The sequence below is a fragment of the Mesoplodon mirus genome, assembly GCF_964341445.2.
Source record: "Mesoplodon mirus genome assembly, chromosome: 20".
Classification (NCBI taxonomy): domain Eukaryota; kingdom Metazoa; phylum Chordata; class Mammalia; order Artiodactyla; family Ziphiidae; genus Mesoplodon; species Mesoplodon mirus.
In genome coordinates this window covers 34,967,596-34,981,117 of record NC_138996.1, presented here as the reverse complement: position 1 = coordinate 34,981,117, position 13,522 = coordinate 34,967,596, and the positions used below count along the sequence as shown (strand labels likewise).

Genomic DNA, 13,522 nt, shown 5'->3' with positions numbered 1-13,522 from the left:
TACGAGCATTCCCTTTCCTTCCTTTCTCCAGATGCAGTTGCAGATTCACCCTGACTCCAGACCTTATTCCTTTGGTCTTTGGGGAGGGTCTCTGCTTCGCTGCTCTCACTCTGCTGCCAGCCTGACCCTCTTGCTTGCTGTTCTTCAAACATACCACGTTTGTTTGTGTTTTAGAGCCATTGCATTGTCTGTCCCTCTGTCTGGAGCACACTTCCCCCCATCCATCCACAGACGGTTCTCTGACTTCCACAGGGCTTTGTACCACTGGTCCTTTCTCACTATAAGCGGCGGCTCACTCCCCTGTCTACAGTGGCAGGTCCTTCCCACCATGCCAGCCGTCCTGAGCCCCCGGCCTGCTTTTTCCTTATTATAGGACTTGTCCCTTGCTAACATACTGCAGAAGTGCGGGCAGCCAGACTCTCGCGAAGACCCCAGAACCCCGCGTGGCAGTGCTTCCGAGTCCACAGAGCGCATGCTGGTCCCCTGCGCCTGTTCTAACTGCATTACCTCTGCCAGCGACGGGGCCCTCCCACCGGTAATGGGCGGTGCTGACGAGCTTTGGGGGTATGAACGCCCCGAGCGCCAGGGGCCCGTGGTTACAAAGCAGCACTGTTAATTAGTTCCTTGTGTGCTGTCCAGGTACTGTGGCAAAAACAGTTCAGGCCAGCTCCAGGCCTGCTGGAACCAATCCTCCCGACACACATACGATGTCGTTTATTTATTTGTTTCTGTGTCTTTTCTGTCACTCCTTCCTAGAGTATACGCTCCCTGATGCAAGGATCTTTCTTTGTTTCAAGACCAGTGACTGACACACGATAACATTTTTGTTAAATGATGAATGAATGCGTTACTAGCAGGGCAGGGTGCCGAACAAGAGCACAGTGTAGCAGCAGCCTTGAATGGCTAAGAAGTTCTTCCTTTAGACTGGAACGCGTGTGAACACGCTTGGGCTGGACGCCTAAAGAGGCCTGGACAGAAGACACGCTTCCCTAGCGTCCTTCAGAGACCCTCGGGCGTAGGAGTAACCGTAGGTGAGGTCGGTGTCAAGCTCAGCTTCTGTATTTACGGTGACAGCCTGCCCAAATGGGCTCTTCCGCAGGGAACCTGGGGGCCGGCGGTGTACAAAGTGCTAGGAGACGTGAGGACGGTAGGGTGAGACGGTGACCCGGACATCACGTGTCCGAGGTTTCCTCCTTCCCTACACTTTGGACGTGTGGTCACAGGTTTTGTTTTTTTACTGGCTGAATGGAGTTGCTGTGATGTAAAAGACAGTATGACAAGATTAAATAATGGTTCTCTTCTTTGGTGGTTATAAAATAATTACTGCTGTGTTTTATTACCGTGTCATGACTTTTTAGGGAGGGGGGAGATAGACGTAAAAGTAGCAAAAAATAAGGAAAATGAGACTAATTTTGTTTAAGAATCTTCGTGGAGGGCTTCCCTGGTGGCGCAGTGCTTGAGAGTCTGCCTGCCGATGCAGGGACACGGGTTCGTGCCCCGGTCCGGGAGGATCCCACGTGCCGCGGAGCGGCTGGGCCCGTGAGCCATGGCCGCTGAGCCTGCGCATCCGGAGCCTGTGCTCCGCAATGAGAGAGGCCACAACAGTGAGAGGCCCGCGTACCGCAGAAACAAAACAAAACAAAACAAAACAAAACAAAAAAACAGTCTTCATGGAAACTAAGAATGCTGGGGTCCTGAAAATGCCTCAGAAAACATAGCTACTTAGTGTGTAGCTTTTTATTCAGTCTGAAAATTCTGTCCGTATTCTTACAGTTTACAGGAAGAATAAACATTACAAACTCACATATAGTGAAGAAATGTCTCTTTAAGTAGGTTGTATTATGGATGTTACACAAGACCCCAGGAACGTGTGTGGAAGGGTTCTTCTCCTGTCTCACACAGTCGCAATACAGTATTGTTTTTATGTCCTTTTTGTACAGCGCAAGTGTATGCAGCCCAAAGATTTTATTCCTAAAACACCAGAAAATGATAAAAGGCTGCAAAAGAAATTTGAGAAAATGGCTAAAGAGCTGCAACGGCAGAAGACCACTCTGGGTAAGCTGAGAAATGTAGGTCAGTCCCTGGTGCTTGTGTCTGCACTTCTGAAGCAGCAGACCTGAGCAGAACCTTCAGCCTGCACGGTGCTGCCCGGTGCCTTTCCGGAACGTTGGCTGGATCCTTTGTTCTTGCGCTCGGTCATCCCACTGCCTGACGAATCGAGTCTCTCGCTGCTGTGCTGGAGCCCCTGACAAATCCCGCGTGACCGTCTGGTCTGCTGCCCCAGACAGACATGGAGTTCTCCTTGGCATCTGTCCGCCCTGATGCCTGTCACCCGCCTGGACCCCAGACCTGCTCTGAAGTGGTCTCCCAACTCCTCCTCTGCCCTCTTCACCCAAGCCCGCAGCACCCCGTGTGGGTGTCCGGCAGCTCCTTGGCTGGCCTTCCAGCCGCTGTGTCCTTAGCCTCCGCCTCCCTTCTTCAGTCAGAAGGGTGTACATCCGAGCTCACGTGGACGCCGCACCCGGGCTTTAACGGTCCTCGGTGTCGTCCTAAGGACAAGATGCTTAGGGTGACATCCTGTGCTGCACATGTCCTGCAGCCGACCACGTCCTGTCTGATCTGCCCGTCCTGCAGCCTTACCTCGGCTCTGCCCCTGCATGCTGTCAGCCTTCACACTTCTGCCGTGTGGCCATCTTTCCTGCACCAGCCATAGTGTATTTGAAAAGAATTCAGCAAAATGGTAATGATAGATTTTAAAAAGTTCTCTTTTTAGACCAAATTGATGTCCGAATTGTCTTTTAAAAACTACAACTATAAGGTATTAAAGATTCAACTAACATATGTCTGCATATTGCCAGAAGTGCAGTAAAAGTTGTGCAGGGCTAAGAGTTGCAAAGGAGAGGCTATTGAATGATTTGTGGTCTGCTTTTTAAGGGAGGTGGGGGACAGGTGGTCAGGGTCCTAAAGTTCTTTCATTACCCGCAAGGTGTAGATTCCAGGAAGCACACCACTGTTCACCCCACTGCTTCGTGGCTCAGGGATCCCCTGACCCCTTCCTGCCGCCGAGTTCACGTGCGGGTCTGTGTGTGTGTCTGTCAAAAGGGAAGAGGAACCCATGGAGTAGGGGACAGGGGTGTCCTTAAGAAGAATCATATTGTTGAAGGAGGAAGGCATGTTTTTGAGATTAAAACTGGATTTTTGTTTCTTTTCAGATCATGATGTTCCTGTTCTCTTGTTTGAATCTAATGGCTCCTTGGTGTACAGTCCCACAGTTAAAATGTGCAGTGGCCACCACAGTGCAATGGAGAAGAGACTGCAGGAGATGAAGGAGAAACGGGAGAATCTTTCCCCCACCTGTAAGTCACACTTCATACGATAGAAATTATGAAGTAGGTGAATAAATTGTGGAAAGGGTTTTTTTTTTTCTTTACATAGATATTTTAGGTAATTTAGATTATAATCTTTTTTTTTACCTCTATCAGCATAGACTTTGTTGATATTTTCTTCCAGAAAATCTTATGCTTTATTAAGATTTTTAAAGAGTATATTGGGTATGTAGTATTCTCCAGGTTTAAAATCCTGTTGTTCCTTTGTAATTTTTCATGTATTTGGGATTTTTCTTTTTTTTTTTTAATTAATTGGGCCCCTCTTTTGAAAGAGTTTGCTTTAGATTAAGTATCTAATGCTTCAGCTTATGTTTTCCTTTATTTCTTTTACCTTGAAAGTTTTTAAGTAATATACAGGCACATTTTCATAAAGCGTTGACCAGTAGTAGTAGTAAACGTCCATCTTGATTCCCACCTCATTCTCCCCTGCTCCTGGGTAACCCGTGTTTTATGTTGATGTGTTTCTCCAGATCTTTTTCAGTGGGTCACATGTCTGTGTATACGTGAAAAAGATAAGCCTTCTGTATTTTTCTCTGTGGTGGTATAACTTTTCTTTACCTAAATTGGATCATGGCATACCTCTTATTTTCAGCTTTCTTTTTTTACCGAAAAGTGTATTGGTGTGGACCTACATCTTTTTTTATTTTTTTATTTTTTAAAGATGTTGCATAGTAGTCTAGAGTTTTGATACTGAATCGTCTGTCTGTTGGTGGATATTTTTCCATTTTTTCTTTCTATGTATTTTTTTAATTTTTGGCCTCGCCACGCAGCTTGCGGGATCTTAGTTCCCCGATGAGGGAGGGGATTGAACCGCAGGCCCCAGGAGTCCTAGCCACTGGACCACCAGGGAATTCCCCCCATTTTTCTTTATTAGAAACAGTGCTGCAGTTTTTATTCTTTTTAAACTACACGGTATGGTGGTTCTTGTTTTTTATGTAACCGTTTTCCTCTCTGGACATAAGGCTTTCCCCCCAACTGTTTACTGTTATAACCCACACGCCAGTGGACGTGCTTCTATATGAATCTTTACGTTCCTCTGTATTTCATGTATCGCAATAATAATTCATAAAGGCAGAATTTAAAAATTTTGGTAGATATTGTCAGATAGCCCTTCAAAAAGTTTGTGCCATTTTACCCTTTGCCAGCTGTTTATAAGAACTGCAGTTTCACACCCTAGGGAAACTAGATTGAGTAAGATACACGAACTGTTGTTTGTCATAATGCAGTGACTTTTGAGAAACAGAAATATTACGTTTAAGGTAGACAAATCTGTTCTGTTTGTCTTTTCCTTCTGGCCTCTAGGATTCCTGTGATGCTTAGAACTCCTCCACCACACGGTTTCAAAATTGTTATATTTTCTGCTATTACTTGTATGGTTTATTTTTAACGTTAGTTGTTTCATCTGTCCTGAATTTGTATCTGTATATTTATGCAGTGGGCTTGTGTATCAGTTAAGGTTAGTTGTGGCCGCCGATAACGGATAAATGCAAAAACCAATGGCTGCACTTAGATAGAGTTGTGTTTCTCCGTCCTGCCAAAGAAAGAGGCAAGCAGGGTTCGGGAAGGCTGTTCTGTGGTGTCTTGGAGAGTGGGCTCCCGGCCTCCTGCCTGGCTTCCCTGGAGCCAGCTCCCTGCAAGCAGCCTCAACAGCTCCTGCGCTGCCGCTCTCTGCTGGCCAGGACGCAGTCCTGTGGTGCTTCCTGCTTGCAAGCTAAGTGCAGCCACGTGTGGACCAGGAGCTACAAAGGCAAAACACCACTCTGGATGAGCCAAGAAATACAATACAGTTCTTTGTGTTTGTACATCTAATTTAATCTGCCAGTTTAATTTAAAATGGGCAGTGGCATTCAGGATGGCATAGCTAAGGGGACTACAGTAGTTTTAGCCTAGGAAGTAGGAAACAAAATACAAGTCACCTACAGGGCACTGCAAGCAAGACTGAAGTGTAGTCTTAACTAGGGTGTGTGTCTGCACTCATAAAATCAGGGTCTGTTGCAAGAGGCAGGTGGGAATGGCCATTGAGCTAGGTAACTAGCAGTGTGCCAGGGGACTGTCCAGATTGTTTCGACAAATCATTATATGTGTGTGAACTAATTTGCCTTGAACTTTATTCCACTACTTTGCAGTGTTAATTCTGCTACGTAACTGCCTCCCGCAGTTAAGTTTAAATTCAGCAGTCGAAAATGTTACCTGTGTGCTTACCTTACTTATCTCGGTTTATTCTCATTTTCTAATTGTTCTCCGCCCAAGTTTTCTCAGAAGTGTATCCTTTTTAAGTCTCCTCAAAAAACATCTCTGGGGCTTCCCTGGTGGCGCAGTGGTTGAGAGTCTGCCTGCTGATGCAAGGGACACGGGTTCGTGCCCTGGTCCGGGAAGATCCCACATGCCGCGGAGCGGCTGGGCCCGTGAGCCATGGCCGCTGAGCCTGCGCGTCCGGAGCCTGTGCTCCACAACGAGAGAGGCCACAACAGTGAGAGGCCCGCATACCAAAACAAACAAAAAAACAAACATCTCTGGGGGTGCTTCCCTGGTGGCGCAGTGGTTGAGAGTCCGCCTGCCGATGCAGAGGACAGGGGTTCGTGCCCCGGTCCGGGAGGATCCCACATGCCGCGGAGCGGCTGGGCCCGTGAGCCATGGCCGCTGAGCCTGCGCGTCCGGGGCCTGTGCTCTGCAACGGGAGAGGCCACAGCAGTGAGAGCCGCGTACCCCCCAAAAAAAATCTCTGGGGACTTCCCTGGTGGCGCAGTGGTTAAGAATCCGCCTGCCAATGCGGGGGACACGGGTTTGAGCCCTGGTCCAGGAAGATCCCACATGCCACGGAGCAACTAAGCCCGTGCACCACAGCTACTGAGCCTGTGCCCTAGAGCCCGCAAGCCACAACTACTGAGCCCGCGTGCCATAACTGCTGAAGCCCGTTTGCCTAGAGCCCGTGCTCCACAATGAGAAGCCACTGCAATGAGAAGCCCGCGCACTGCAATGAAGAGTAGCCCCTGCTCGCTGCAGCTAGAGAAAGCCTGCGCGCAGCAACAAAGACCCAACGAGCCAAAACTAAATAAATTAAAAAAAAAAAAAATCTGACCGTGAGACCAAGATCTCTCTTGTCTCTGCTCTGTTGCATGCATAGCCTTTGAAGGTGACGCCTGTGGCCTTAGGTGTTGAATCGCTGATCTCCTGGATGTTTTTCTGTGAAGCCCCTGCCCTCTGGATACTTGGGGCTGCATAGTTCTTCGTTCCTGGGGCCATCCTGTGCCTGGCAGAGTGATCCGCAGCATCCCTGGCCCGTGCCCACTAGATGCCAGCGACGTGGCTCACCGTCCACCCCAGCTCCACCCACGACGTCCAGCAGCGTCTGCAGGCGCCAGGCCGCCCCTGGTTGAGAAGCTCTGCTCTGGTCACAGAGGCAGCTGTCTGTGATCATCATGGAAAAGCCTTGATCGTTGGGCAGTGAGACTGATGGAAGGGTTCTCTTTACCCGTATCGAGCTTCTGCTTAGGGCTAGGCTGGCCGACTTTCGAAGAGCCCTTCCAACTTTTATTATCCTAGGATTCTGTGCTTTTTTTGTGGTGTGATTTGTATAAATTATATTTTAATGATTCTCATCATCTGTTATAGATTTGAGTAAGAAGTCTAGAATAGCATGTATTAGGAATAAGTCCTGTGTGTGTGTGTGTGTGTCAGTGACACAAGAGTGGAATGAGTGGACCTAGTGTTGGCTTCATCTCCTACCAGAGATCAGAGCTGTTATTTAATGAGGAGTTTTGGTTATGTTTTCAGCTTCCCAGATGGTTGAAGAGTCTGACGATAGCACCGTTCACTCTCTGTGTGAAGCATCCTTGAACCTTTCACATGATACTTTGTGTTCAGGTAAAATTATTTTTACAAAAGCTTCGTTTTGTGCATGGTTTATTCTTTAATCTCTTTGGTGTGTATTGAAATTATTTGCCCACGTATCTTAAATAATCGCCATCTTTTTATTTCATACTGGAAGCACATGTTGCCTATAAGTTGGAAACAAGTGACAACAGAGCTCAGTTTCATCGTTGGCTGTGCTGTGGGCGCTGCTCGCGTGTCTGTATCGCGTCTGATTCTCCCGTTAGCCCCGTGACACAGGCCCCGTTGTTGTCCCCCTCCTGCTGGTGAGAAAGCCCGGCCAGAGAGAAGTCAGACAGCTCGTAAGAGGTCACACCGTTTGTGAGTGGCTGACCCGGGCTTCGAAGTAGGCAGTCCGACTTCAGAATTTACTCTCTTATGCCGTGTCATGCTGCTTGCCAGCCTTTTGAAAAGTGAGCTAAGCTTATTCAGCTGCTAAAATTAAACATGTCCTGTGTTTCCAGCTGCTGACTTAGAGACACGTGGCACCACCCGCCCGCTGGGCTTCTCTCTGCTCCCTGGGGGCTGCCCCTCTCCTCCCTCTTTAAAAGTAGAGCCTTAGTGGTGTCAGTCAGTAAGTTAAGACACCTCTGTTGCCTCTGGTGTGGAGTTTCTATAAACTGGGGGGCTTCCATCTGTTCAGCAAGCGCCGAGCCCCTATCAGAGGAGCCAGTGCTGGGCCAGCGGCTCCAGATTCCAGAAAGCAGTGTCTGTGCTGGGGGCTTCTAGGCTAGGGAGGGGGGCAGATGGGAGTATAAGCACAGGGCGGTGACACACATGCTCTTAAAGGTTTGGGTGGAATTCTGTGTAGCAGAGGAGGACGTGCGCGACCAGAGCTGGTGAAGTCTGGGAGGATTTGCAGAGGTTCTGACGTCCGAGGTGGGTTTCGAAGGAAGGGTAGTGTTTATCCAGGTTAGAGCGTGGAGCAGGGGGAGTGCACACGCAGCTTTCGGGAGCTGGGCAGAGCTCCGCGTTACCCTCAAGAAACGTGTAGGAAGATGCGTGGAGAGCCAGAGCCCTGAGACGTGCCAGGCGGCTCCTGGAATATGAATACAGAGTGAGGCCTCCGGCAGGCAGCAGGGGGTCTGGGGAGCCGAGTTCATCGTGGTCGACTGGAGCCTGAACGCAGTGGTCCTTCCTTCTAGGACTGCTGGCCTCCTCGAGGCTCAGTGACGGGGTGTGGATGCTCTCTTCGTGGAGCAAGGCACCCGGGCGTGTGAACATCCAGAGCACCACTCCCTCTCCGACCCCATCTTGTTCCACGCCCACGGGGAAGCCCGGGTCCCCTGTTAGAAACGCCGGCCGGGAGGGTGTCCTCACCTGTCTTGAGAAGCGGGCGTGGGTGATGGCCTTCTGAAGCAGGCACTGTGCTTAGGAAGGGTCGCTTTATCACGTTATGGGCGGACTGAGAGTTAGTCTTCTAATAATGTAAACCCTTAACAAGTTGACTCCTTATTAATGTTTTCCAGAGGACTCCTTTGCTGGTGTTCTCCACTTGTCTTTTGAAGATCTTTGTGGGAGCTCTGGATGTGGGACTCAGCAGAGGAAACTGGGAGGATTCCTTGATGAAAGTAAAGGCGCCGCGTGTGCTTCCTCAGCTGTGCTGAGGACGATCAGTGTCCGTCCGCCAGCATCCCCCGGCTCCCTTGGTCAGTTAACCCTTCACCAATCCCCCGGCAGTCTTTCCAGGGGAGACACCCACCGGCAGAGGGGTGCTGCGGGCCAAGTCATCACCCCCGACGCGAAGCCAGCGCGGGAGCTGGCTGAGGGGGTGTTGGATGAGAAGAGGGGCCTGTCTCCTACGCCATCTGTAACAGAGGAGCCCCCCGGGAGCCCTTCATGTCCCCAGAGCCCCTCAGCCACGCGAAGAAGGGTGTCGGCGATCTCCAGTCCACCCCCGGAGGAGAGACTGAGCAAGAGGCGGTCCCTCAGGTGGCCCCCCGCGCCCCGGCTGCAGCCGGAGAACAGCCCGAAGTGCGCGAGCAGCTCTGCCGTGGAGACTCTGGGCCGCGGGGAGTCCTCGTACGATGATTACTTTTCTCCCGATAATCTCAAGGAGAGGAACTCGGAGAGCCTCCTTGCCGGGGTCCAGCCGCCCGCCGGCCATGCCCTGCTCCACTGCATGAGGAGCCTTTCCAGGAGAGAGAGGACCAGCCTCCTGGGAAGGGCTGACTTCTCCTGCATCGGCAGAAGCCCCAGGTCAGCCGGTGGTACCGACTCAGCAGTGAAGGCTGGCTTCCGTCTCCAGAAGCCTGCAAACTGCAGAGCCGATCCGGGCTTGAGCAGCGTGACTTCTAAGGAGACGCCTGCTGCCGAAGGGACCCCAGGGGACTGTCACCGGGCCGAGGCTCAGAGACCGGGAGACGCCTGCCCGGGCGGGAGTGACTCTCCCCATACCCTCCACGGACTCACTCCTCAGAAGGGAAGTCGAGGTGATTTTACTCCTTTGAAAGGAAGCAATAAAGAAGTGAAAGGATGGGTTGACATAAAAAGCACACAGAAAGAAGATACTCCTTCTAAAATGGTGAATTCCCCTGAAGGTGAAGCACAAAGTGATGATAAGCTAAACTTTGTAGGCGACTGTGATGTGGAAAAGTCTACAGAGGCAAGGGAAGAGTCCCCCGAGGATGTAGTGAAAGTACGTGAATCTCCTTTTACCAGTCTCCACGATAAGAATATGTAGTAGTGCGTCCATCTTCCACGTTTATCACAACTTTTTCATCATCAAAATTTCCTTTTTCCCCTTTTTTTAAACTTTAAAGAATGTATGTTTGATATTTACAGCGATAAATTCTTTAACCTCTTGAGGAATAGATGGCTTACTGCCCCATGGAGTTTCTAGGTTCCTTGGTCAAACCTGTTATTAGGAGTACATTTCTCTAAGTCTTATAAGTGAAAAGAAAAAGTGATGTCTGGATGTCTTGTGTGAGTAATGGACTAGAGTGAGTGCTTTTCCTTCTTTCAGTGCAGCCTGTCACTGCAGCATCGCTGTGCAAAGAGGCACGCGAGTGGAGGTCTTTCAAAACTATCAGTTTGTAATGGTGAGACTGTTTATTTTAGAAGGGAAATTGAGGAGTGTGAGCCATTCATTCTGCTAAGAAAAGATAAATAAATGTGGAAATAAGTTATCAATATTTATTTTTGAAGAAACTGGGCAATTTAGATATGAAGAAATTTTTTAAGTATTCTGTTTAAGTAACTAGTTCATTGTAACAGGCCTTATTAGATTTCTCTTTGCTTTAAGCATGTCATTTAAACAGATATATTCCTATCTGTAATTTACTAGTAACCATAGTAGTGAACTATGTCATATAGCAAAAGCAGCAACAATTTGGCACTTTCTGATGATAAGCACAGACAGGTTTCAGCGGTCAAAAGTGAAGAAATCTCGAACGTAAACCATCTGCACCTAAAGGTTGGGTTAAAATTCCGATAAGGCCAAGTTTATTCTTCATTATTTCTCTACTCCTTGAATCATTTTAAGCACCCTTTTCAAGTTGGAGAAGTTTTATGGATTGAAATATAATCACAGATGTATTGCATATCTTTTCCTTGCGTATGAACTCCCTAAAATCATCTCAGAAAAAGAATTTAATTTGTATATCATTAACCTTCTTTTTATGTCTGAGCTTTCTGATATATATAAAACTTTATTATATATTTATAAAATATATAAAATGTGACATAAAACTATATTTTACGTTCCATTAGGGTTAGTATGTGTTTTCAAAATATTTATTTTAAAATCATGTCAAGCCTAAAATTAATATAAAATAGTGGGTGTACGGAATTATTTTGGTAGCTAAGACTATCCTGTTCTTGAAGCTTACATTCTGGTTCTTCTCAGTTTTCATCTTGTGTATATTCTTTCAGCTTTTGAATAATGCTTAATGACGTGCAAGCATAAGTCAAGTAAAAAAAAAAAAAAAATCTGCTTCCAGGTGGTGTGAGCACCCGACAGCCCCAGCGTCGTGCACAGTGTGATGGTCCTGCTCTGGGGCTCACCGCCACGTCCAGGGCCCTGAGGGGTCTGGGGCACGTGTGGTGAGGGATCACGGGCTGCAGGCAGGGCCCTGGCGTAACTGAATCTCAGAGACGGAATCAGATATTCTGTGTGCCCTAACGTAAGGACATGTAGTATCGCCTTGTTTTACGTCATCCCAAGAGAGAGAAAATCATTGAGTTTAGGACAGGAAAAGACTTACCTATTGTCTAGCCTAAACCTAGCCCTTTGTTTTATGGTGGTAAAATCAAGACCCACCGATGTCTTAGGTGGTCCACAGTCAGCCCACCTGGCATCCCACCTCTCTCTGGGACACCCCCAGGTAAAAGCACATGGCCTGCGGGCTACCTTAGACATTCGTAGATGCCGAAGTTGCGAAGCGGTGAAGCCCACTCTGTACTCCAAGCTGTACCTCACCAAATCTTTTATGTTGCAATAAAAGTCTTTTTTCAATTTCTGTTTCCGTTCACTTTTACTCATCGCCCTTGTCAGTGTCTTAGATCGTGTGCAGCAAAGGTTGTGAGAAGAGGTTACAAAGACAGTGATAAACGTGAACAGAACAAGAATGGAGGGAGAAACTTCTGATTTTTAGAAAAACAACCTTTGAAATCATATTAACCAATAATTGTTTTCTTTCTAAGCTTTTCATTCTCTAGTTTCATAAAAGTACACAAATACATGCTCATTGTAAGAGAAACTGCTAAAAAGGGTAAAATCATCCTGTCCTACTCTCCTCATCTACCCCTTTTCGTTAGTTCATTTAACAGGGTTTTGTGCACCTGTTGTGTCCCGGGGTCCCTTCTAGTTCCCAGGGAGACGGCAGAGAAGGAGGCAGCGCCCCCGCCCCCCCAGGGGTTACGTTCTAGTGAGGAGGGGACAGCAAGTGTACGTCAGCATCATGCCAGGTAGCATCATGCCAGGTAGCACGCCGCATGAGACAAGTGTGCTGGTTAGGTTAGGGAAGGCCTCTTGGAGGAGGTGACGTTGGGTCACAGGCCTGGGCATGGGAGAACAGGTACCTTGTGGCTGGGGATCATGTTTCAGCCTGAGGAAACAGCAAGTGCAAATGTCCTGAGGTAGAAAATGCCCACAAGCGCCGCACAGAAGCCACCATAGCGACAGCTCTCTGGGCTGAGGGAGACGGGGAGGAAGTGCAGTCAGAGGCCCCGACAAGCCTGGGGTGGCTTTGTTTTGTTTTCAAGTGTGATGAGGAGCCACTGGCGGGTTTTAAGCAAGGAGTAACCAGTTGTGATTTTTGTTTTGGACGTAACCCTGGGAGTGTCTGCTAGAGGCAGTCTGCCAGCAGTTGTGTTTCCTTCCAGACTGTGTGTGTGTGTGTGTGTGTGTGTACAAACACACAAGTGCAAGATGATGTTTTAGGGGGATTTTATCACATGTAGAATTACATTATCCTATTGCCTTAAAATCTGGTTTTTTGAAAAATACGTTTCCATATCAGTATCAACAGAGCAATAGATCTACCTCATTTTAAAATATGTTTCAGGAGTCAATGAAATTTTTCTGTAATGAGTCAGATAGTATTTTAGATTTTGTGGGCCAGGAGGCAAAATCAAGGTACATAGGTAGTTATACAATGAGAAAAAGACTTTTTTTTTTTTTTTTTTCTTTTTGCGGTATGCGGGCCTCTCACTGTTGTGGCCTCTCCCGTTGCGGAGCACAGGCTCCGGATGCGCAGGCCCAGCGGCCATGGCTCACGGGCCCAGCCGCCCCGCGGCATATGGGATCCTCCCAGACCGGGGCACGAACCCGTATCCCCTGCATCGGCAGGCGGACTCTCAACCACTGCGCCACCAGGGAGGCCCAGAAAAAGACATTTTTACAAATTTTTTATCGGCTAAACTGAAAGTTGAGTACAACTTTTTTGTAATACAAGTCTAATGAGAGTAGAATTCTACTTTGGGGGAGGAATAACTTAACTGGGGTTCAGATTGAGTGATCTCATCAGAATTGATCGCAAATGTTTATTAAGGCTGACGTGTAATAAGATTTTACGTATTTCACCTTTGAAAATGCCGTTTCACACCGATAGGCTACCACTTCCGAAGCAGGCGGTTTTCATCGAGCACATGTTGCCTAGGAAAGATCTACAGGCTTTTATTAGAGTGTCCCCTGCCTGTGCCCTGTAGCAGGTCCTCCCGGAGCAGGTGAAGCTCCTCCGCTGTGCAGTCTTGTGGGTTTTGAGTAAATCCTCTTTGTTCTTACCTCAAGGTCTGTAAAAGGTCTGTTGCTGGAACTGGAGCTT

General features: G+C 48.2%; 1 protein-coding gene across 5 annotated transcripts in view; it reads left to right on the top strand.

Moving 5' to 3' along the window:
- The window catches only part of MCPH1 (microcephalin 1), a 226,427-nt gene that overhangs the window by 25,323 nt on the left and 187,582 nt on the right, over positions 1 to 13,522 (top strand). For 3 of the 5 annotated variants that reach the window (XM_082608549.1, XM_082608552.1, XM_082608553.1), the window contains 4 exons: positions 1,941 to 2,055; positions 3,213 to 3,356; positions 7,161 to 7,250; positions 8,726 to 11,690. In XM_082608549.1, the coding sequence (XP_082464675.1) occupies positions 1,941 to 2,055; positions 3,213 to 3,356; positions 7,161 to 7,250; positions 8,726 to 9,939 (1,563 nt within the window). In that variant the 3' untranslated portion in view covers positions 9,940 to 11,690. Of the gene's footprint in view, positions 1 to 1,940; positions 2,056 to 3,212; positions 3,357 to 7,160; positions 7,251 to 8,725; positions 11,691 to 13,522 lie in introns of those variants that run through there. The other 2 variants (XM_082608550.1, XM_082608551.1) reach the window with 1 other exon arrangement.